The sequence below is a fragment of the Gekko japonicus genome, unplaced genomic scaffold (assembly GCF_001447785.1).
Source record: "Gekko japonicus isolate JY-2015 unplaced genomic scaffold, Gekko_japonicus_V1.1 scaffold2589, whole genome shotgun sequence".
Lineage (NCBI taxonomy): Eukaryota > Metazoa > Chordata > Lepidosauria > Squamata > Gekkonidae > Gekko > Gekko japonicus.
Genome location: NW_015160915.1, coordinates 129,170 through 154,828, shown reverse-complemented (window position 1 = coordinate 154,828; position 25,659 = coordinate 129,170). Strand labels below are relative to the sequence as shown.

Genomic DNA, 25,659 nt, shown 5'->3' with positions numbered 1-25,659 from the left:
GTGAGGACCAGGCAGAGTAAAACAAGGAAAAGGTTTATTTTATAGGAGGTCAAACAACAAGGTGCAGAATAATAACAGTAAGTGGGTGAAAAGAAAAGAAATAAAATGCCTTAACGCATCTAAATTTACTTTCCCTAGCTCACTATCTCAAGTGGCCTTACACTACTCACCCCTCCCTCAGGATGAGGGTTTTTCTCCTGCAGCAGCCTTCCTTCTGGCTCTGCCCTCTGGAAGAAAGAACAGCTCTTCCTGCTGCTCCAGAACTTTTATTCCCAGCCCTCTTCTTTTCCTATTGGTCCATTTTGGCTACAAAACCTCCCAGGGGCTTCTGGGAGTTGTAGGCCCAGCCTCACCTACTGCTAGCCAGCCTCCCTGGGCCTAGTAGGCCTCTGGTGGCACAGCCCAGATCATGACAGTGTGTTTTGGGGGGGAGGGTCCCTCAAATCTCTGAGAGCCGCTATATCAGGGGTCCTGTTGGCAAAAGCCTCTCCTTGCCACATAGAAGACAGAAGCCCAAACAGGATATGGCCGAAGTTGGCACAGGGCAAAGCCAAAGACCCTCTCTGAAAGCCAGCAAGCCTGGACATGTTCTAAGGACTGTCTCCCTGATGCCTTCAGCCATCGGACCCAGATGCTACAACCACGAACCTGCCATCATGCAAGAGCAATGCCTTAGGTTCAGCATCACAAAGGGCACCTATGTACCTGCATTTCAGCTCTATCAAACCTCTGGACGTTACCCTTGATACCAGAGCCAACATGGTCACCATCACTGTTCCTGTGTTAACCCAGCCATTAATGAAGTCAAGGCTCTTAATTGCCTAACCCCTCCACCAACACTTCATCCTCCATCGTCTCTGATCTCTTAAGGTCATCTCAACCCTTTCTTTCCTAGCGCTTCTCTGTGTACGTGTGTTTTAATAGTTTTACCAAGTAGTAGAATGTATTAGGGGCTTCTTCTTCAATAAATTCCATAAAAGATATTCCTGTCTCTTTTCTGTTGCTCCGAGTGGATGCTGACTCTGGTATAGCTGGAGTTTCGATCCCTAGCTTGCGCACCTATTAAGCAAATGGTCCCATAGCTAATTTCCCCATCATAACTCGAACTGGGAGCCAGGTTTTGTGGTGAACAGTCCCCAGTGTTTGGTTGTCTCTGGGCACCTTTGGAATTCTGACACAGGGAGGTGAGCACTCCCAGAATGCCTGAAAGAGGTGGAGCCAAAGCCCATAATGGCTGCCACAGGAAGCACAGAGAAACACATAAAAGAAGCCCAATAACATTGGAGCAGAGCAGTAATTTAAGAAATACACTGAGAAAGAGGAGTGAGAATGAAACAAACCGTGGAGGCGGCTGCTGCTGAAATGACGTTATTTTAATCTGCATAGTCAGTTGGAGCTTTAGTAGCCAATCAAAAGCCTTGTGGGGCAAGAGGCCCATCTGGCCCCACCCACTTCTAAAAACACTTGTAGGGCACCAAGACGCAAACGAATACCATGTTGGGGACCCCCTGCTCTATATGCTGATTGTATTTTCCCTCAGCTGTGGCTAAGAGCTGCATTGTTATACAAGAGACAAATTCTATTAAGCAAAAAGTGCAGGGGGGAAAGTGAAAAAACTGAGTGTGGTAGTGCCATGACCCCAACAGAATTAAATCTCCCCCCAGGTGTCCCCCCCCCACGAATCTCTTATGTAATGTGTAGTTTCTCCCTTGAGGCCTTCCATATCTCAAGTTTCTCCCTTGAGGCCTTCCATATCCCTGAGACTCCTGAATCGCATTGTATCTTACAAGGAGACTGAAAGGGCTACTAGAGCCAGTTGCAATCTGGATTTAAGTACACAGTGTAGGACTCAGGTCTCACGGGATTTGTTCAGAGCATTCCCAATTCCCAATCATTCTCAGACTCCTTCACGCACAGGGCTTGACTAACCACTGTGAACAGAGATCCCAGAGTTTTTTCCCCATGAAAAATGACTCACATGGAGTTGGAACCCCAATTCTGAACAAAGCCCCGATTTAACCTCTCTTCCCCTCCTGTGGCAGCCTCATTTGGAACCCCTGCAAGAAGGAGACCCTGTTCACAGGATTACTAGCACTGGACAGAACCCAAACTTAGAATGTCAAATCACACATTATGTGAGCTTCTGCAAGGTCTGGGAAGATGAATGATCTGTGGGTCCAGGTCGTTGCCATCCTGCTAAAGCGGGCAATGCCCGGGAACTCACCTGGGAGCTCCAAAATAATAAAAAAGCTCATGCTTTGCCATGGAGGAATGGCTAGGGTTGTCAGCCAGGAGCATTGGTGGGGTGGGGGCATTTGGGGGGTGAGTGGAGACTGTGCAAAGGGCCTTGCATGATGACATTCTCATCCCCCACCCCACCTGCTTTGTGTCCACTGCTCCACAGAGCAGAGGTAGCTGGGAAAGTGAAGGGGATGTATGCCTTCCCCCCCTTCCTTTCCCTAGCTATAGTGTTCCCCTCCCTGGGTAGGCCTGAGTGGGGGGGGGGCAAAGAAAGAAACTTTAAATGTGTTCTCAAATACCCCCCCCCCCGGCTGGCTTGGAGAAAGCATTTGTCTCTTTAAATATCATTATCAATGGCCCTGGTCACACGTAAAGGTTTGGCCCGGGAGAGGGACGGATTGGGGGCGCAGCAAACCGGCGCGATCTCACCGCAACATCTGGGAAGCGGTGTGCACCTGTCCCCGATCCATCCCAACCCCCGAAAAGGCGCAGCAAAAAAACACCACCTACTGAGGTGGTTCTTCCAGCGTGGCCGCATCAACGCCGGCCGTGGGATCGCCAGCACGTCCTTCTGCCGGTGCATCCCCGGCTCCTGGCTGAACTGCGCATGCTCAGACATGTGCAGTTCGGCAGTCTCCCGTTCCCCACCGTCGCTTTCCCCGGCATCTGATCATGCTGGGGAGGGAATGCGCTGCTGCTCAGGGGATCAATGTGATCCCGCCGCAGCGTGTTTCTTTTGGTGCGGCTCTGATTAGCTGCACTTTGCCCGGGTTTTTTCCTGCCGTGTGGCAGGGACCAATATCTGTTTTTACTACTTTTGTTTTTATTTCTGGCAGTCTTATTTAATGTTAATAAAAACAAATTTGCATATATTCCAGTAAAAACATGTGTGTAATATTTGTTCATGCCTTGCGGCTCTCAGACATCTGATGTTTCTTCTATATGGCTCTTACGTTAAGCGAGTTTGGCCACCCCTGCCATAGAGCTAAGTCAGACCAGTGGGGTTTGGAAGCTGCAACCTGGTGATTCCTCAACTAGCACATCGCATGACTCTCTGTTCCCCCTTCCTGTTTCTTTGGTCTAAGAAGGAGGGCTTGCTCTGCATGTTTCAGTCACACAGGGATGATTCCCAGGTGGGCTTTCAAGTGGCAGCTGACGTATTGGGGATCCTGGCAAGGGGCTTTCAAAGCAAGTGAAAAGCAGAGGTGGTTTGTCATTTGCCTTCCTCTGCTGTCTTTCTTGGAGTTCTCCCATCCAAGTACTAACCAGGGCTGAACCTGCTTAGGTCCTGAGATCTGATGAGGTCGGGTTTATGCCATGCCACCTTCACTCCCTGGGCTCCCATAATGGGTGGTAAATAACTTACTAAAGGGACATCACATTTCTCTCCAGGCCACTTGGCAACCATAAGAAGGATAGGAATGCGGCACTGAGACCAAGACTGACAAATAGGGGGGAACGAATGAGAAGGGAGGAGAGAGAAATGAAGGCATATCACGAAAGGAAAAGAGCCTTCCACTCTCTCCTGCTTCCTCTTCCAGGGCTGCTGTTGCATTGCTAAGCCTCTCTTCCCTTGTTTGGAGAGAGGGGGAATCCTTTAAGATCACCTTTAAGATCCACAAAGTTTGATTCCAGGTATAAGCTTTTCTGTGCATGTATACTTCCGGGGGGAGGGGGGGAGATTCTTCTGACAAGCCCTGCTCTGCCGTTTACTTTGAGACCTGATCACACACACACAGAGCATGTTAAAAAAGGAAGGGGGCAGGAAAGAGATGCATCTGGGATAAGGGGAATTAAAGGGAAATTATTTTGGCTTATTCTGAAAAAGGTTTTTTTTTAAGACTAGATTTCTTTGTGCCAATTTGGGATTTTAGGCCCCGGTCACATGAACGGTTTTGGGCCGGGAGAGGGACGGATCGGGGGCGCAGCAAATGGGCACGATCCCACCGCAACATCAGGGAAGCATTGCGCACCCGTCCCCAATCCGGCCCTTCACCCGAAAAGCCGCAGCAAAAATAAACCACCTACCTAGGTGGTTTTTCCAGCATGCCGCATCAAAGGCCGGCCGTGGGATCGCCGGCGCATTCTTTTGCTGGCGCATCCCCGGCTCCTGGCTGAACTGCGCACGCTCAGACACGCGCAGTTTGGCAGTCTCCCTTTCCTTACTGTCGCTTCCCCCGGCATCTGATCCTGCCGGGGAGAGAATGTGCCACGGCTCAGGGGATCAATGTGATCCCGCCGCCGTGTATTTCTTTTGGTGTGGCTTTATAAAGCCGCACTTTCGCCCGTTCCTTTCCCCCCCGTGTGGCAGGGACCTTATTTTCTTTCAAAAAGACCATGATTAGGAATTACAACACTTGAACTGGATTCCATGGGGGAATGACTGGAAGTAGATGGCTAAGTATTTCAAAATACATTTATGGTCCCGTATAATCCAACATGTGGTCTCCCTCTCTCCCCTTCCACCGCACTGGCTGCCTTTCTTCACATCAACCCCCCCCCCCTTTAAATTTCTTATTATCATCACTAGCAGTGAGTGGATTTTGTCCAGTCTGAAAGCAGCACATTATTTCACTTGGAGAGATCCCCTTTCCAGTTTTAACAGATGAAAATAAATAAAAGAAACCTAAGAGCACAGCTTGCAGTCTTTATTAGTGGAAGAGAGCACCTTAATGACTAACAAAATTTGTTTAGGGCATGAGCTTCCCATGAGTCACTTCTTCAGATACAGCTAGAACAGGGATTGTCAAACTCATTTGTTACAAGGGCCAGATCTGACATAAATGGGACTTTTGTCAGGCCAAGACATGTGTGTTTTAAAATGAAATGCCAGGCAGCAAAGATATTAACATTATAAAGGACACTGACAAACACAATTAAAGCTTTTTTAAAGCTTAAAATTACAAACATGCTTAAAATAGTAACACTCTTGCCCAGGGGTAGTTTCGTAGAAAAAGAGCTAGGGGAACTCATTAGCATAACTCATTAGCATATGCCACACCCCCTGACATCAGGGGCCGGGCGGTGGACCTGCAAGGCCGGCGGGAGTGCGAGGAAGCCCTGTCAAGGCCCTCCCTGGCCCCAGGCAGGCAGGGGTGGGGAGAGGCGGGGAAGAAGCAACACCCTCCCTCTTCTCCTGCCTCCTTCTGGCTGAATGAGGGCCGGAAGCGGGGTGGCAGGAAGCAAGGGGCGGGGCTTCGTCGTGTGCCCCGCCCCCTCGCACCTCACCCGGGGGAACTGCGATCCCCCGAAATGACCTCTGCTCTTGCTGTATTTTATTTAACAGTCTTTGATAACTGACACCTCCCAGACTCCTCCCCCAACCTTAAAATATGCCTACCTAAAATGGAAGGGGGGGGGGATAGTGGGATTTGGCAATGCAATTTTTAAAAATAAAACATCAAGAAAAAGCATTACGATATCAGTAGAAACTAAAAATAAAAACTAAAAATATAAAATGCTCTGAGCCTAGGAAAACATGAAATGGCTGGGCATTGCAAGCCCCCCCTCCCCGTCTACTCAGAGTAGCACTGGCTCTCCAGTTTGGCTTCCCCAGGTTGGAATACTCATTCAGTCACCTGTTCTCAGGTCCATTCAGTAGAGACAAGATGGCTCAACACATCAGCCCTTTATTTGCAAGCAGACAACTTTAACTGGCATATAAACACTGGAAACTGAAACTCCACTCCACTGAAATACATTGCAGCTCAAAAAAAGTTGCAAAGAAAATGCGGAATAGATTTTCCATTAAGGCTTCTGGGCCCAGATAGACTACTCTGGGACTGGAATGACAGCCTCCAGATTGGAATTCCATTCCCAGAACACAGCTGCTAATCCTGGGGTAGTCTGTCTGGGCCCAGAGACCTTAAAGGAAAATCAATTCCTCATTTTCTTTGCATTTGGGGGGGGGGCTTTAGCCCAGAGGACCTTTCTGCTGGAGGAGAAACCAGTGAAGACGAGGCCCAGCCAGCTGGGAAGTTCAGCAGCCTCAATCTCCCTCGGAAGGGTGAGGACAGGCAGGGGAGGGGTGGGGGTAGAGAAGAAAGCCATGGGCCTGATTAAAGCCCTGGGATGGCCGGTTCTGGCCCACGGGCCTTAGGTTTGATACCCCTGAGCTAGAATGTGAGTCCATCTGTCATATCGGAGAATGAAGTGATTTCAGATCCCAAATAACAATAGTAGCCATTAGTAATGAGAGAAGAAGCCTAGGTCTCAATTCAGCCCAGGAGCTTCATTATCAGTTGCAATTCAGCAGTCTCTCTTTCTAATCTCCCTTTGACGTTCCCTTGTAAGAGAACTGCTACTCTTAGGTCAGTAACTGAATGTCTTGGAAGGTTAAAATGTTTCCCCACTGGTTTTGAATGTTGTGGTTTCTTATAGCTGTAGACAGGGGTCATTTCATAGAAAAAGAGCTAGGGGAACTTATTAGCATAACTCATTAGCATATGCCACACACCCTGACATCAGGGCCCCGCGGTGGACCTGCAAGGCCGGCGGGAGTGCGAGGAAGCCCCACCAAGGCCTTCCCTGGCCCCAGGCAGGCAGGGGTGGGGAGAGGCGGGGAGGAAGCAACTTACCCTCCCTCTTCTCCTGCCTCCTCCTGGCTGAATGAGAGCTGGAAGCGGGGCGGCCGGAAGCAGGGGGCGGGGCTTCATCATGTGCCCCGCCCCCCGCACCTCACCCGGGGGGACTGCGATCCCCCCGAATCGACCTCTGGCTGTAGAAAGAGTAAGAGTCCAGTAGCACCTTGAAGACTCACAAAATTTGTGGCAGGGCATGCACTTTCATGAGTCAGTGCTCACTTCTTCAGACTTATGTCCATTTAGTGTTTGCATCCTCCTGGACTGAATTCTCCTGGACCAAATGGAGACCTAGGTTTCCTGTCTCATTACCAATGATATCTCCACACATACTACCCCTCTGAACAGAAGAGAAGCCAATGTTGAATCAGGCCAATGGCCCATCCAGTCCAACACGCTGTCACATGGTGGCAAAAAAAACCCCAGGTGCCATCAGGAGGTCCACTAGTGGGGCCAGGACACTAGAAGCCCTCCCACTGTTGCCCCCTCCCAAGCACCAAGAATACAGAACATCACTTGCCCCAAACCGAGAGTTCCTATCTATAACTTGTGGATAATAGCCACTGATGGACCTCTGCTCCATATGTTTATCCAACTTCCTCTGGAAGTCATCCATGCTAGTAGCTGCCACCACCTCCAAGCTTATTGACATTTGGCTTCTGAAATCATCTTTCTAAAGTTTATATCTCTGGTACCTCATGTTACATTTTTTTAATCCCCTGAAACCAGGGTAGTTTTATTGGTTTTTTGTTACAACTACACAACTACATAAGAAAGAGGGAAGAAAGAAAAAATGGGAAGGGAAAAAAAATAAAAAACCCCAGGAGACAGGACAGTAACTGAAAACCCACACTATAACTAAAAACCCAAGAAAGAAAGGTCAAATACAGTTAGTATTCAGTTAGTCATAAAAACACATAGCTTTTCGTTTAAAACAATGAATTTAGGAGTTAGTGAGTCCAATTTTAGTAATTCTCGTGTTACATTTTATAGTACATATGGTCTGGCCCGACAAAGTTATATTTATGTCAGATCCAGCCCTCATAACAAATTAGTTCGACACCTAGCAGCCCTGAGCTGTGCTGGCTGGTCTGGCCTTGCTGCAACGCTGGCTTGGCTGATGGGTTTAGCAGGCTAGGCAAGTGTTTCCCTTTTTGGAGTAAACTTTGCAAAAAGGCAGAGGGAACAGAAAGCAGAGCTTGGGCTTTACTGTGCTCTGCCTTCCCTGCACTCCTAGTGGCTGCAGTGCAAAATTGCATTGGAAGGAAAACAAAGTAGGATCCATTCTGAAGGCAGCATGACATTGGCTTCAGGGGCCCTACAGCTGACTTGGGCCCTGGGGATTTTGTCCCCCCAGTTCCCCCCCAAGCAGCCCTGAAAGTTACTGCAGCAAGCTAGATCTTCAAGAGGTATGCCTTGCCTTGCAAAATCTACACTTCCATTACCCTCAGAGTAACTTGAACCCCTTCTTCCCCACTCCAGTGTCCTTCCAGTTTGAGAGCCAGTTTGGTATAGTGGTTAAGTGCACGGACTCTAAACTGGGAGATCGAGGTTTGATTCCCCACTCCTCCACTTGCAGCTGCTGGATGACTAAATTATCCATTTTTGTCTTTTTGTACCATAAAATAAGCATGCCATCCAAATCTACAATCGTGTCCTTCTAGGGCCAACAATTTCTTATTGCCCAAATTTATCCATTGCTCAATCCATGTCAGGCATGCCGCTTTGTGATACAATCTAAGATTAGGTAGCTGAAAACCTCCTCTTTCCTTTGCATCACATAAAACCTTCATTCTTATCCTCGGTTTCCTGCCAGCCCACACAAATTTCGATAGTTCCTTCCGCCAAAGATTCAACACCTTAATTTCTTTCACTATCGGGATAGTTTGAAATAGAAACATCAACCGTGGTAAAACATTCATTTTAACCACTGATATTCTTCCCAATAATGATAAATTCATAGTGTCCCATTTTTTCAAATCTTGTAATATTTTATTCCACAACTTTTCATAATTATTTTTAAAAAGATCAATATTTTCATTGTCAATTCAATTCCTAGATATTTTGTTTTTTTCACCACTTCACACTGAATTTCTTCTTGCAACTTCAATTGTCTTTCTTTCGTCATATTTTTACATAACAATTTTGTCTTGTTCTTATTCACATAGAATCCAGCCAAGTCTCCAAATTCCTTTATCCTTTCCATTAACAATGGTATATTGTTAATTGGTTCTTCAATCACGAACATCACATCATCAGCAAATGCCCGATATTTATATGAAAAACCTTTTAGTGATAAACCTTTTATATCCTTATCTTCTCTTATTTTCCCCAATAGTACTTCTAAAATCCAAATAAACAACAGTGGAGATAACGGGCATCCTTGCCTAGTTCCTTTTTGAACCTTAAAATGCTCTGTCATTTCTTTATTTACATTCAGAGCTGCTCTTTGCTCCAATTATATTGCCTCAATCATGTTTATAAAAGACTGTCCCACATCCATTTTTTCCATCACTTGGAACATAAAGTCCCAATCTAAATTGTCAAAGGCTTTTTTGGCATCAACAAATAAAAATCCAACTTCCTTTTCTGGGTGCTTGTCATAATATTCAATTGCGTCAACCACCATTCTTAAATTATCTCTAATTTGTCTATTTGGTAAAAAAAACAGCTTGTTCTTCTGTTATAACATCTTTTAAGTACTTCTTAACTCTTTCTGAAATTATTTTGGCAAACAGTTTGTAATCGTTATTGAGGAGAGAGATTGGTCTATAATTTTTCACATTTGTCAAATCTTGTCCTTCTTTTGGTATAAGAGATATATTGGCTTCTTTCCACGTTTCCGGCACACTTTTTGTCTCTCTTATCTCATTTGATAAAAGTTCCAAAATCGGAATTAGCTCCTCTTGTAATTTCTTATAAAATTTCACAGTAAAACCATCTGGTCCCGGAGCTTTTCCCAACTTGGCTTCTTCTATCACACTTAGTATCTCCTCTTTCTGAATTGAACTATTCAACATTTCCTTACTTACTTGTTGCAACACTGGCAGTTCAACTTTTTCTAAATACTTTTTAATTTTTTCCACATCCACATTCTTCCTTTGGAATAACTTTGCATAATACTTTAAAAAATACTCTTTTAAGTCCATTTAAGTCTACAATCTCTTTATCTCCATCAATTATTTTATTTATTAACCTTTTCTCCCTTCTATTCTTCAGTTGCCACGCCAAAAATTTTCCTAGTTTATTTGCTCCTTCAAACAATCTTTGTTGTAGTTTCTTTAAATTCCAATACATTTCCCGATTTAAAATCACATTTAGTTGATCTTGCAAGATGTGTATTTCCTTGACAATTTTCTTGCTCCCTGGTTTTTTCTTTAACTCATGTGCTTTCTGTCGAATCTTATCTTGTAAATCAGTCTGTTGTTTAAATTTTTCTTTCTTATCTTTTGCATTTAACGATATCAATATTCCTCTCATTACTGCTTTATATGCATCCCATAGCATCTGTATTCTGGTACCTTGGTCTAAATTATCTTGAAAAAAAGTATGTGTTTCTTTACGTAGTGTCTCCACTATTTTTGTCTTATCCAATAGATCTTCATTGATTGTTGACTGAAATTGCTTATTTTTCTCTTTTGACGTCCAAATTATTGGATTGTGATCAGAAATACTCTTTGGTAAGATTTCAACCTTTTGCGTTTTCATAGCCATTTCTCCTGACATCCAAATCATATCTATCCTCGAAAAAGAATTATGTCTATTGGAATAAAAGGTAAAGTCTTTGATTTTCGGATTCCATTTTCTCCACACATCTTCTAATTTTTCTTGCTCTGTCAGTTTAAATTTTTTTTCGGCAACTTTCCTATTTTCTCATCACTTTTCTTTTTAGCTTGTTGATCCAGTTGGTTATTTACAGTTCCATTGAAATCTCCCGCCAAAACAATCTGCTCGTAATTCACTTGATCCAATTCCCTTATCAAATCTTTTTAAAAGTTTTCTTTTGCTCCATTAGGTGCATATATATTGACTATCAGAGTTTTCTTTTGATGCATCATTACTTCCACTCCCACATATCTTCCTTCTTTGTCACAAAAAATTTCTCTTGGTTCAAGCTCCTTTTTCACATAAATCACCGCCCCTTTTTTCTTTTCAGCAACCAACACACAAAATTCTTCCCCTAATTTTTTATTTATCAAAAATTTACTGTCCTGATTCTTTATATGTGTCTCTTGCAGACATATTATATTACATTTTTGCTTCTCCAACCAATGCTTTACTAATTTTCTTTTATTAGGCGAATTAAGTCCATTCACATTCCAAGACAAAAATTTGTAATCCATAGTATCTGATTTCATATATCTCCAAAAACGTCTAGATTGTCCACCTAAAACCTATACATATCACTCGTTGTCTTAATCGTGTATCTTAATGACTGATAAGTGAATGACATTCCTTGAGGTATTTCCCATCTAAATCTGATGTTAAGTTGTTTCAACTTGTCTGCCAGCTTTTTAAATTTATTCCTGTCTTGTAGAATTGTTCTTGTAACTCTCTCATTATTATTATCTTCTTGTCATCAATCTCCAGTGGTTGTGTGAATTGCTTCTTAAAAATGTCCTCTATCATTCTCTTTGTGACAAATTGCACAATCACATCCCTTGGCAAATTCTTTTTCTCAGCATACTGTGAGTTCACTCTGTAGATCAAATCAAATCCTGAGTCCATATCTCCTTGATCTTCTCCCAAATATTCCATCAAAGCTGTTGTCACTCTGAGACGTATATTTTCACCCAGTTTTTCTTCAATTCCTCTCAGCCTCAGATGATTTTGCATTCCTCTGTATTCCATTACAGATTCCAATCTTTTGTTCTCTTGTATTGTTGTCTCCAACTTTTTATCCATATCTTGTGTTTTTTGTTCCAGCTCTGTCGATTTTGTTACTAGACTTTGAACTTCTTTCTTAACTTCAGTAACTTCTTTCTTGATTTCTGCCACTTCTGCTATGACTGCAGTTCTGCCACTTCTGCTATGACTGCTATGACAGCAGTTCCTTCACTGCTGCCATTTTTTCTTGTGCTTCTTCCAGCTGTTCCATTTGCAGTTGTAACTGTTGCTCCACTTGCTTTCCCAAATTTTGAAATGCCTCCATCATTCTCTTCTCCATCGCTTCCATTGCAGCTTGCCACTCCTTCTTGTCTTTACCAGACATCCTCGGACTTGATGTGGATTCTGCCCTTCTTCTCTGTCTTAAATCCATTTTGAAACTTTAAGGTAAACAAATTCAATCAAACTCTTCAACTTTTATATATTTCTGTTCTTCTAGATAGGCTTGTTCGAATCGCCCCTTTTTCACACTATTTTCTCCTTATTTTCAGTCTTAATTTAAGTTTTTAAATTTTAGTCCTCCTCAAAATGGCGGGCACAACTTCTCTATGATTTTCTGGCTAGAGTAGGCTTGTTTCGAACGTCCTGATTCCTGTCCCTTCGGATGATTGGATTTCCGGTGTACTCCTTTTTCCCTCCGATCTACTTCCGGTCCTCCAATGTCTTGCCAAGCCCACTCTTGCCCTTCACTTGTCTTCCACAGCTACACAATCCAGCCGGATGAAGCTTTCTGCAACACCTTTTGGCACAGTCTCGCGATCTTTCACGTCAGTTTCAATCTCTCACGCCACACTTTATCTCTCTATAGCCACAGGAATGTTAAACAAATTCCCTTTTTCTTCGATTTTATGCTTTGATAAAGACTTTCAAACGCGGAAATGAGCAGATTATTTTTTAAAAGTCTCTATACGCTTGTCCGCTTGATTCAAACTTCACTACAACTTTCCTCTGGTAAGCAAAAAGTTTTTGTTACCTTGCATGTTTATCTTCGGGTTTTCGCATTGCTTCTTTTAATTCCAATTTGATCTTTGTTCTTAAGAAATCAGGTTATGATGGATTTATGCTGATTTGTCAGCTCGGTAGGCTGTTTTAGTGCTGGTACGCAAACGTCCGCTTTGGGGGAGGGGGTCAAAGCAAGCACCGAGCCTCCTCCGAGGCTCGAAACTCACCAACCTCAACTCCCACTTGGACCTAGTTGCTTGCTTGTCAATCCCCCTGGCTGGGGGATGCTGCGTTGGGCAAAAACTTGCCCAAACTGTCAGAAACAGCCCCCGTCCACTCTGCCTGATTGCAAAGTGTGTCAATTCGCCATTTTCCCCGACCGGAAGCCCCCCCAAAAAACCTTTTGAAATGGCTGCAGCAGGGATCTACTCCAGGCCCCTCCAAAGCCTCCATTTCCTCAAGGGTTGCCAACTTCAGGTGAGGGGCTGGAAACCACTCAGAACTACAACTGCTTTCCAAATGATAGAGATCAGTTTCTCTGAATAAATGGGTGCTTTTGAGGGTGGACTCTATGGCATTGTACCCCACTGTGATCCCTGTCCTCCCCAGGCTCAGTCCCCAAATCTCCAGGGATAGAATCATAGAATGTTAGAGTTGGAATGGACCTTGCAGGTCATCTAGTCTGCAGGAGCATAGCTGAAAGACAGCCCTACATACCTACAACATACCCGAAAGATGGTAATCCAGCCTCCGCTTGAAAACGTCCAACGAAGGAGCATCCACCACCTCCCGAGGCAGACTGTTCCACTGCTCAACCACTCTTACAGTTAGGATGTTTCTCCTGATATTTATCCGGTAACGACTTCCTTGTCATTTCCACCCATTAGATCTAGCCTTGCGGTCGATGTCAGGGGCATCGGCGCTGCAAGCGGACGTGTCTCTCGAGCCGTCCACTTCCTCTTTGCTCCTTGGGGGTTTCCCATGCCAGCGGGGACTCCCGGCTCGGTATCCTGGAGGGAAGGGAGCAGCAGGGGGCTCTACCGGCCACCCCCGATGACGGCGAATTGCGGGGGTGTCGCAGGTTTGCCCCGAAGCAGGAGCAGAGTAACGGAGGAAACATGGCTGCCATGTTTCTCACCAGCAACGACCAGCCGTTGTTTTTAATCTTATATCGTCAAGTAACACATCCCAGCAAGAAAAGATACTTCAAGTGAGTGCAAATGGAAAATGTTCATGCAATGTGAAAAGTAATACAGAGTTCGGGTAACCCCCCCTCAATTACTCCCAATGTGTATAAGAAGCGTCTACGGAGGGACAGGGGGAAATCGTATGGTCAAATCGTATGGTCTCGAGAAGAGGGGGAAAGATTTGAGAAATATAAACTGCTTTAAAAATAAAATAAAAGAAATAATACGGAGAAATACTGCCAGCTGAAAGTAAGGCTGTTGGAAGACCTGGGAACTTTGAACATTATACTTCAACGCGGGTGAATAAAATGTAAAAGAGTAATGAGCTAAAAATAATAAGAAAATGGTGACTAATGAGGAAGAGAAAGAATGGGACTTGAATATGTCAGTGGAAGAATTAACTTATGAACAATTTAAGAGTTTTTTGTCAATTACAATTAAAGCTGTTGAAACAGCCTGTAAATCCCTATTTAAAGAATTTAGGAGTGAAGCTGCAGACACTGGAGGGAATATAGACTTTAATCTTCAATTGCAAGCCTCATCTGAATTACAAGATGATTGCCAGGAGAGGGAGCTACTGGATAAGAAACCAGTGACTACGCAGATTGTAACGCATGAAATAGATGTGCATAGAAAACATCTGTGAAATGAGCAAATAAGACTGAAGCGGAAAAGAGAAACAAAAAAAGGACATTTCTTAAAGATTTTTGCACAAAGGAGAGAGAAGGTGACAAAAAACAAGGGGTTAAGAAATGGAGGAAAAAACGTAAAAATCCCCAAAAGACTGACAACTGCTACTTGGAAAAAGAAAAGGTTAAGTCTGAAATTAAGAGCTCAAGAATACAAGAATTTTAGACATCGAAAAGAAATAGGGAAAAAGGAAGAAACAACAGAAAGATGGGGAAAAATCTGAAACTATGCTATGATTTGTGTGTAATATATTTTTCTAACTTTGATAAATGATGGTCTCTGAAAAAGGAATGGACATTGAGGAGAAATTATAAATAGGTTCTGTTTGTAATGAAATGTTAGGAGAAGATGTTGTAATCTGTTAATGTATATACCCTTTTTTGTTTGTTTTCATATTTTAAGCTATAGTTTGGGACCATTGCATCACTATTTATGGGTGTTATGTTGACTCTTAAGACTGAAGCTGGAAGATAGGATTAAAGGAAACATTGAGTTTTAGTTGGGTTACAAATAGTAGATAAAATAGGCTTTGTAGTCCCATCCTTTATACAAATTGGCTTAAGAAAAAGAAAATTTAAAGATACTGATTCTTAAATAATTTAAGAGGGGAAAATAATAAAATAAAGAATATTATAAATATGGTATTGCGGGTGGATTACAACAAAATATGTAAGGAGGAATCTCTGGACATAATTTTCTCTCCACGGCAGGTGGTAACTTAGCTGTTTGTTTGCTCCCTCTTTGGTGACTAGAAGTGATTAGAATTGAAAAAGTGAAAGAGGGAGTAAGTGATGGCTCTTTCTGTCTTTTGTTTGAGTTGTTATTATTTATGCAGTATTATACTAATGAATGAATAGTAAAATTAAATTGGACGTGGGGTGAAAATAGTCAGAATCAGGTAGATTTTTAATTAGCAAGGTATTTTCAATAACCCCCTCATGGATCACTGCCTTGTCATGGTGAGGGGGCTTGAGCAGTTCAATGAAGCTGTGGGCTATGCCGTGAAGGGCCACCCAAGACGGACAGGCCACAGCAGAGAACTCAGACCAAGTGTGATCCACTGGAGAAGGAAATGGCAACCCACTCCAGTATCTTTGCCAAGAAAACCCCATGGACAGTGACAAAAGGCTAAAAGATATGACGCCGGAAGATGAGCCCCTCAGGTTGGACGGTGTCTAATATGCTACTGAGGAAGAGTAGAGGGCAAGTATAAGTAACCCCAGAAAGAGTGAAGCGGCTGAGCCAAAGCCGAAAGGACGCTCAGTTGTGGATGTGTCTGATGGTGAAAGGAATGTCCGATGCTGCAAAGAACAATATTGCATAGGAACCTGGAATGTAAGATCTATGAATCAAGGTAAGCTTGACGTGGTCAAAAATGAGATGGCAAGACTGAACATCGATATCTTAGGAATCAGTGAACTAAAGTGGACAGGAATGGGCGAATTTAACTCAGAAGACCATTATATCTACCACTGTGGCCAGGAATCTCGTAGAAAAAATGGTGTGGCCTTTATAGTCAACAAGAGAGTGCAAAAGGCAGTACTGGGATACAATCTCAAAAATGACAGAATGATTTCTGTCCGATTCCAAGGCAAACCATTCAACATCACAGTAATCCAAGTCTATGCCCCAACCACTGATGCAGAAGAGGCTGAAGTGGACCGGTTCTATGAAGACCTACAACACCTCCTAGAACTAACACCAAAAAATGATGTCCTCATCATCATAGGGGACTGGAATGCTAAAGTAGGAAGTCAAAAGGTAACCGGAATAACAGACAAGTTTGGCCTTGGAAAGCAAAATGAAGCAGGGCAAAGGTTAACAGAGTTTTGTCAAGAGAACACACTGGTCATAGCGAACACCCTTTTCCAACAACCTAAGAGGCGACTCTACACATGGACATCACCAGATGGGCAACACCGAAATCAGATTGACTATATAATTTGCAGTCAAAGATGGAGAAGCTCTATCCAGTCAGTAAAAACAAGACCTGGAGCTGACTGTGGTTCAGATCATGAGCTACTCATTGCAAAATTCAGACTTAAACTGAAGAAAATCGGGAAAACCATGAGGCCATTCAGGTTTGACCTAGATCACATCCCTGATGAATATACAGTAGAGGTGAAGAATAGATTCAAGGGTCTGGATTTGATAGATAGAGTGCCTGAAGAACTATGGACAGAGGTTCGTGACATCGTACAGGAGGCAGCAATCACCACCATACCAAAGAAAAAGAAATGCAAGAAAGCAAAATGGCTTTCTGATGAGGCTTTACAAATAGCAGAGGAAAGAAGGAAAGCGAAAGGCAAAGGCGAAAAGGAAAGATTTACCCAACTGAACGCAGATTTCCAGAGAACAGCAAGGAGAGATAAGGAGGCCTTCCTGAATGAACAGTGCAAAGTAATAGAAGAAAACAATAGAATGGGAAGGACTAGAGATCTCTTCAAGAAAATTGGAGAAATCAAGGGAGCGTTCCATGCAAAGCTGGCCATGATAAAGGACAAAAACGGTAGGGACCTAACAGAAGCAGAAGAGATTAGGAAAAGATGGCAAGAATACACAGAAGAACTATACAAGAAAGACCTCAATGTCCTTGACAAACACGACGGTATAATCACTGACCTTGAGCCAGACATCCTGGAATGTGAAGTTAAATGGGCCTTAGAAAGCATTACTAACAACAAAGCTAGTGGAGGTGATGGTATTCCAGCTGAGCTATTCAAAGTCTTAGAAGATGATGCTGTTAAAGTTCTGCACTCCATTTGCCAGCAAATTTGGAAAACGCAACAGTGGCCACAGGATTGGAAAAGATCAGTATACATTCCAATCCCAAAGAAGGGCAATGCCAAGGAATGTTCAAACTATCGCACAATTGCACTCATATCACACGCTAGCAAGGTCATGCTCAAGATCCTACAAGCTAGGCTTCAACAGTACGTGGATAGAGAACTACCAGAAGTACAAGCTGGGTTTCGAAGAGGTAGAGGAACGAGAGATCATATTGCCAACATTCGCTGGATTATGGAGAAAGCAAGAGAGTACCAGAAAAATATCTACTTCTGCTTCATTGACTATGCTAAAGCCTTTGACTGTGTGGATCACAACAAACTATGGCAGGTCCTTAAAGAGATGGGAGTACCAGACCACCTCACATGTCTCTTGAGAAACCTGTATAAGGGCCAAGAAGCGACAGTTAGAACCGGATACGGAACAACTGATTGGTTCAGCATAGGAAAAGGAGTACGACAAGGATGTATACTGTCACCTTGCTTATTTAATATATATGCAGAGTACATCATGCGAAATGCTGGCCTGGATGAATCACAAGCGGGAATTAAGATTGCTGGGGAAAAGATCAACAACCTCAGATATGCAGATGATACCACTCTAATGGCTGAAAGTGAAAAGGATCTAAAGAGCCTCTTGCTCAGAGTAAAAGAGGAGAGCGCAAAAGTGGGCTTGAAGCTCAACATCAAAAAAACTAAGATCATGGCATCCGGCCCCATCACTCCTTGGCAAATAGAAGGGGAAGTCGTGGAAGTAGTGACAGACTTCACGTTCCTGGGATCCCAGATCACCGCAGACTGTGACTGCAGCCATGAAATTAAAAGACGCCTGCTCCTTGGGAGGAAAGCGATGGCGAACCTAAACAGCATGATAAAAAGTAGAGACATCACCCTGCCAACAAAAGTCCGCATGGTCAAAGCAATGGTATTCCCAGTAGTCATGTATGGCTGCGAGAGCTGGACTATAAGGAAGGCCGAGCGCCGAAGAATAGATTCTTTTGAACTATGGTGCTGGAGAAGACTCTTGAGAGTCCCTTGGACTGCAAGAAGAACAAATCAGTCAATCCTCAAAGAAATCAACCCTGACTGTTCCCTGGAAGGCCAGATAATGAAACTGAAGCTCAAATACTTTGGCCACCAAATGAGAAGGGAGCACTCACTGGAGAAGACCCTGATGCTGGGAAAGATTGAAGGTCAAAGAAGACGGGGACGGCAAAGGATGAGATGGTTAGACAGTGTCATTCATTAACCATATCTTAATTTCTTCTTTCCTGTTTGTTGTCTTCTGTTTTCCTGAGATGTGAAAATAATGTATGAATGTTTGGTTATTTCTTTTTGAAAATCAATAAAAAGATTTTTTTTTAAAAGATCTAGTCTTGCAACCCGGAGCAAGAGAGAATAGATCTGCTCCATCTTCTACATGACAGCCCTTCAAATATTTGAAGACTGCAATCATGTCCCCTCCAAGCCTTCTCTTTCTCAGGCTAAACATACCCAACTCTTTCAGCCATTCCTCATAAGACTTGGATTCCAACCCTCTCACCATCCTGGTTCTCCTCTTCTGGACACGCTTGAGCTTGTCAACATCCTTCCTAAAATGTGATGCCCAAAACTGGACACAGTACTCCAGGTGAGGCCTGACCATAGAGTGGAACTACCACCTCCCTTGATCTGGTCACAATGCTTCTGTTAATGCATCCTAAGATTGCATTAGCTTTCTTCACAACCGCATCGCACTGCAGGCTCATGTTTAGCTTGTGATCAACCAGAACACCTAGATCCCTTTCACATGTGCTGCTGTCAAGCCAAGTCCCTCCCATTCTATATCTGTGCCTTTGATTTTTTTTGTACCTAAGTATAGGACTTTGCACTTACCTCTATTGAAATTCATTTTATTTGTCTCAGCCCACTGTTCCAGCCTATCTAGATCGTTTTGAATCCTGGCTCTATCTTCTTCAGAATTAGCGATCCCATCTAGCTTCGTGTCATCTGATAAGCATCCCCTCTGTGTCTTCCTCCAGGTCATTTATAAAAACATTGAACAACACTGGGCCTAGGACCGAGCCCTGCGGCATTCCACTCGAGACTTCCCTCCATGTAGATGCAGAGCCATTTAGGAGCACTCCTTGGGTACGATTTTTCAACCAACCATGAATCCATCCAGCGGTTGCACCATCCAGCCCACACTTAATCAGCTTATCCTCAAGGATATCATGAGAAACTTTGTCAAATGCTTTACTGAAATCTAGATACACTATATCCACAACATTGCCAGCCTCAGTCTGCCAACCCTAAGGGGAACTAATCTCTGTAGTTGGGAGATCTGTTGTGATCCCAGGAGATCTCCAGTCCCCACCCAGGGATTGGCAACCTTAGAAGTAGAGCAGAAAGCATGAAAAGGGGAGAGACTATGGGAGCTTCCAGGAAAGAGGAAAGAGTGGTAGAGGGGGGAGGGTTCCCACTTGTTTGTTCTAAATCTATCCAGCGTTTGATATCAATAAAGCCTAAATGCAACAGTGCTCATTAATATGGATATTTGGGAGGCCTTCTTCAGCAATCCCGTTTGTATTGTTGCTGTTTTCACTTGCTCCCTCCCCCATTATTTTGCTTTCAGCGAGCTGCTAAGACAGCACATGGGACACGGGCTGGTTACTCAAGGGAAAGGGTAACCATCCTAGTTGAAGCACAGGAGCTTAGAGGAGGAAATCTACAGAGAAACATCAAGATATACCCACAGTTCCCTACCTTGTATTTCTGGGAAGCCTTCTCGGCAGGAGTCACCACATGGTTTTTGTGCTCCTTGGATCTGTCACAGACCCTACAAATGAGCATCTTATCTGTTTTGCAGAAATGTTTCAGGGGCTCCCGGTGTTTCTCGCAGATTCTCTCCTCGGCTTCTTCCCCCTGGAGACTGAGTTTTTTCGCTATTTCGACAACATTTGCCAGCTGCCGATTCGCCCGGAGGTTCCTCGGCTGGGCGGTTTGTTTGCACATCGGGCAGGAAGCCTCCGCCGCCTCCCCCCAGCTGCGGGTCAGGCAGGCCCTGCAGAAGTTGTGGCCGCACTCGGCGATCGTGGCCGGATCCCTGAAGTACTCCAGGCAGATGGGACAGGTGACTTCCTCGCAGAGCTCTCGGACGGGACCCCCGCTGGCCATGGCCGCCTTACCCACCACAGTGAAAGCCGCGAGGTTACTTTCGTTTTCACTGCTTTCAAGCCGAGTTCCGGTGTTTCCCTTTCCTGATGTCTCGGCTGACTTGCCGCGCAGAGTATTTGTATAGCAACAAAAAGACAATAAATGCAGGGGCGGGTGCGCTGAGTTCTAAGAACAACTTTACTAGAAGAACCAGGGAATGGATTACATGGAAGGAAAAGAGAAAATAAAGAACAGCCGAACTCGCTAACCTACAGCATTTTCAAGCGTGGTGTCTTCTAACAACTCCCGAACAAAGGGAGGAAGATTCCCTCCTCCCAAACTCCTCCTTCTCCGTCCCTGCTAGATAGCAGGTGTGACCATCAAAGTAGTGACCAGCCAATAGTCGGACTAAAGGTCACCTCATTATGAATAGACCTTCCCCTTCTGTGGCGGGAAGATCTGCTCAGTATCTTATTGGTCCTCAGCGCTAAGCAAAAACCCATCGGAAAGGCACAATGTTACTTCCTTTTTTTAAAAAAAAAACTACATTCAAGTCCAGTTTGGGTGTTTCAATTCCCAGAAATTTCACGGCTCCGCTGATTTGCTGCCTTTTTTCAAGGGCAGAGAAGTTCCGGGGCAAAACTTACCAGGGTTGCTTCCCTTTGGGAGGAGAGAGACCTCATCGAGGCTTCTGGGGGTCTGGAAAGGATTCATTATTGGTTGTTTGGTAAATGCATGCATAGTTGAGGCAGGGATGCTCTCCAAGGTGACAGAGCTGCTACCCCACTTCTGTCCCCCCCCCCATCCTGCCCTGCCACCGTTTATCAGCCAGTTCTCTCCACCAAGGCTGCGGCTCCTCTGGGTCTCTTCAAGAATCCAGACTGCTATCCTGACCTGGATAGCCCAGGCAAGCCGGATCTCATCAGATCTCAGAAACTAAGCAGGACCAACCCTGGCAAGTATTGGGAAGGGAGACCTCCAGAGAATACCCAGAGTCTGAGGCAGGCTATCAAGCCACTTCTCTGAATGTCCTCCATTCCCCAGTAGGAGTTGCCAGAGGTCACCATGATTTCCGGGCACAGACACACACGCACAAAAGGCAAAATGCTGCTCCGACTGACTGGAGGAATTCGTACTAAAGAGTGAAGGCCCGGAAGGCCCCCTGGAAAGAGCAGGAGCTGCCTGAAGGCCCCCCTGGAGCCGCCAGGTCCGATTGACTTGCGCAGGCTGCGCTGAAAGCAGGAAAGATCCAGAGAAAGGAGGGAATGGGACAGACAAGGGTCCTCTCCCTGGAGAATGGAGGGCGCTAGGCAGTGTTCCCTCTAAGCTGATTTAGTGTGAGGTCGCTCACAGTTTTTTAGCCTCCAGCTCACACGTTTTTTTGTCTTGGCTCAGGAAGGATGGCTCCAGAGCAAAGTAATTTATGCAGTAGCCAAATCGCTTGCTTACAACTTTGATGCCAGTAGCTGACAAAGTTGAATTTTTGCTCACAGGGCTCCACAGCTTAGAGGGAGCATTTGCACTGGGCCTCAAGTGAGGGTCCCTGGACCCTTCCTGAATGAACGTGGGCCGGCCACTCCCTTTCAACCTAACGTGGCTGTGAGGACAAAATACGGGAAAGGAGTATAAACACCTCAAAACAATAAATGTCAGCAGAGAAAGTTAGACCCTGTCTGATCAATAAAGCTGTTCTTCCTCTGTCTGCCTCTTTTCATTTCAGGGCCTCATGGGAAGAGAAGATCGCCTTTAACCTGTGAACCCTCACCTGGTTTTTCTAGTTGAGACTGGACTCACTGCACTGTTCTCAGAATTGATACATAGGGCTTTTCTGCATTCTCATTTTCCTTGTAAACACTTGTCAGGGATCATAGAATCACAAGGTTGGAAGGGGTCCTACAGGCCATCTAGTTCAACATCCTAGAGTATCCGTGACAAGTGTTTGTCCAGCCACTTCTTAAAGACGGTCAGTGAGGTAGAGCTCGCCACCTCCCTAGGAGGCTGATCCCACTGTTGAACAACTCTTACTGTAAAAAAGTTTTTCCTAAGATCCAGGTTTAACCCTCTTATTGCGAGTCCTCTCCTCTGCTGCCAACCGGAACAGCTCCTTGCCCTCCTCTAAGTGACAGTCCACATACTTCAAGAGAACAATCATGTCTCCCCTTAACCTCCCCTTCTCTTGGCTAAATGTTCCCAAGTCCTTCAGCCTTTCCTCATAGGGCTTCGTCTCCAGGCCCACATCTTTTTTGAAGTGAGGCCTCCAGAACTGCACACAATACTCCAGGTGCGGCCTGACCAATGCAGTGTACATTGGGACTATGACATCTTGTGATTTGGATGTTATGCCTGTGCTGATACACCCAGAGATCACATTAGCCTTTTTTGTTGCCACATCACACTGGCTGCTCATATTTAACTTACAGTCCACCTGTACCCCAAGATCTTGTTCTAGGCTGATCCTGCATTGAGCAGGTGGTTGGACTAGATGGCTTGTAGTGATCCTTCCAACTGTGATTCTATGAAATCCATGAATTCCACCTTGGAGGCGTGTGATAAATAAATCCAAATGTGTGGACTCTACAGCATCACATTCACACTGAACTCCCCCCTCTCCCCAAACTCTGCCTTCCCCAGATATCACCCCCAAATCTCCAGGAATTTCCCAAGCTGGGTAACTGAGCATCTCATCCCAGCACTTGTTCTTGTGGAGCTTTAGCACTAACCCTCTGCTGTTTTCCCAAGAGGGATCTGGGCATGAGGCACTGCTTTTGAAGTAAATCTCTCAAGTACCAAATGAAAGATTACGATTTTTGATGTGCTTGTCTGTGGGCTCTTCCAACCTGGCTTTGACTCTCAGACAGTCACATGTCAGCTGTGAGGGACCTGGTTCCAATTCAGAGAAATAGCTTCAGCTTTCAACCTCTTGCCCTGTTTATGTGACCCGAAACAGCCCCAAGTAGTTTTCTTTGCCCTACGGAGGGGTCCAGAGTTGTAGCTCAAAAGTCCAGTCATAAAAGCCATGTGAAATCCCATACTTTAAAACGATAATAAATAAACTTTTAACAACATCCTCTGTACGTATTCCCGTTGGCTTGGGCTGCCCCAAACAATCTGCAGAATAATTTTGTTTTACAGTCTCACTGGAAAGCCAGGAGATTAGATGCCTGTTTTCCTCTGAAGTAGAAAAGGCAGCTCTCTGTGTGTGTGTGCCTGAAAGTCATGGCTGACTTCTGGAGACCACTAGTGGGGGCATGGAGGCACGGGACATTCCAAGAGGTGGCTTGCTGTTGCCTGCCTCTGCGTCACTGCCCTGGTATTCCTTGGAGGTCTCCCATCCAGCTTTTAAAAGTGGTGAGTTATATCAGGAAAACTGCAAATGTGGAAGAGTTAAGCATCCTCTTCAACAGCTCCTCTCCCCCAGTCCGTCTTTTTATATTTTATTATTTGGCTTTCCGTCTTTTCCTCCCCTCCAGCTGCATTCGATTAAAAACAAAATAAAATGACAGGAGATCTGTGGTACTTCCATACAGGGCACAGGAAGCCTCCATGTTAAAGGGGAAAGGTCCACCTGACATGCTCATTCTGAAAAGGATGCCGGACATAAACTGAAGGGAAAAAAACCAGTCGTTTTTCTCCCCCTCAAAGGGCAATCTGTGGAGTGGTTGCAGGAGGGGACTGTCCATGGGGACACCAGCTGCCTCCATGGGGGATGAGGGGGGAGCTCAGCTCCATTTCAACATGGCACGGGGGTGGTTTGCTGCTATGTGCCATCCCCCTCCTTCTTTGGGGGGGGGGTGCTCCCAGATCAATTGTAGAGCATCAACGTTGCATGCAGAAGGTGAGGCATTCATTCCCTGGGGCCTCTTGTTAAAAACGGACCAAGTAGTAGGAGGTGAAGTGAAAGAATTTGGGACCTGGGAGAGCAGCTGCCAGTCAGTGCAGACAATGGCTGATTCTGCACTGGCTTTTCCATCTGCTGTTTTACAAAACCCACCTTGGAACAGAAATTCTCTACATTGCATGCTTTCACTTTCTTTGATAATCAGGTTTTATGGTACCCTCTACACTGCATGCCAGACCTGCGGTGGCTCAAGTGGTTAAGACACTGCAGACCGGAAGGGTGGTAGTTCGGCAATTCGAGACCCGAGTGCCGCGTGATGGAGTGAGCTCCCGCCTCTGGTCCCAGCGCCTGCCAACCTAGCAGTTTGAAAGCAAGAAATTGAAGGAGATAAATAGGTACCACTTCGGTGGGAAGGTAACAGCATTCCATGCTCCTTGGCGTCTAGTCATGCCAGCCACATGACCAAGGAAATGTCTTTGGACAGTGCTGGTTCTTCGGCACCGCATCCCTAGAGTCGGATTCGACTAGCTTTCGAGCAAAGGAAGCCTTTACCTTTACCTTACACTGCATGCCGCTGCATAGATTTATGGTACCTTCTGCATAGATTTATGGCTGTTCAGGGGTGACTTGGCAATCAGTACGGCATTGCCCTGAAATATTTGAGTGTGGTCTTGAGCTGCACTTTTCCCTCCCAGTTGAGAAAATGGGGAGCGAATGTTAGATGCAGAATCGCCCAATGTTGCCAATGATCTGGCTGGTAAGGCACCTTCATGTATTCACATATTTCAGGGGTCCTCCAACCTTTTTCAGTCCATGGGCACCTTTTGAGTTCTGACACCAGGTGATGGGCACAACCACAGAATGGCCATGTGGGAGGCAGAGCGAAGTACAAACTCAGAGGAAGCTGAAGTGCAGGGAAGAAGAGGAGTCAATTTTCCAAAGAGGCCGTTTTCTCCAGGTGAACTGATCTCTGTCACCTGGAAATCCATTGTAATAGCAGGAGATCTCCAGCCACCAACTGAAATGTTATTTTTAATCTGCACAGCTGATCGGATCTCAAATGGGCAATCCAAAGCCCTACAAGGCAGAAGCCCCCTTGGCCTGACCCACTTTCTAATAATACTTGGGGGGCACCAGGAAAAGCACTGGCGGGCACCATGTTGGGGACTCCTGTTGTCTTTAGTCAACTCTTTAAAGGACTCTTCCCCTCAGGAGAAAGTGTGGTTGTAGTGGTGTGTCTGACTAGGTTCTGGGAAACCCAGGTTGGAATCCCCACTGTCCCATGGAAACTTGCTTGGGCCACTCATACTCCCTCAGCCTAACCTACCGAATAGGGTTGTTGTGAGGATAAAATGCAGGAGAGGAGAACAATG

General features: G+C 45.0%; 1 protein-coding gene across 1 annotated transcript in view; it reads right to left on the bottom strand.

Annotated features, from left to right (window-relative positions):
- LOC107121518 (zinc finger protein RFP-like) overlaps positions 1-20,749 on the bottom strand; it is a 42,292-nt gene extending 21,543 nt beyond the window's left edge. Inside the window, exon 1 of the mRNA XM_015424434.1 lies at positions 20,059-20,749. Coding sequence (XP_015279920.1) covers positions 20,059-20,469 — 411 coding nt within the window. The 5' untranslated portion in view covers positions 20,470-20,749. The remainder of the gene's footprint in view (positions 1-20,058) is intronic.
- Between the last annotated feature and the right edge of the window lie 4,910 nt (positions 20,750-25,659).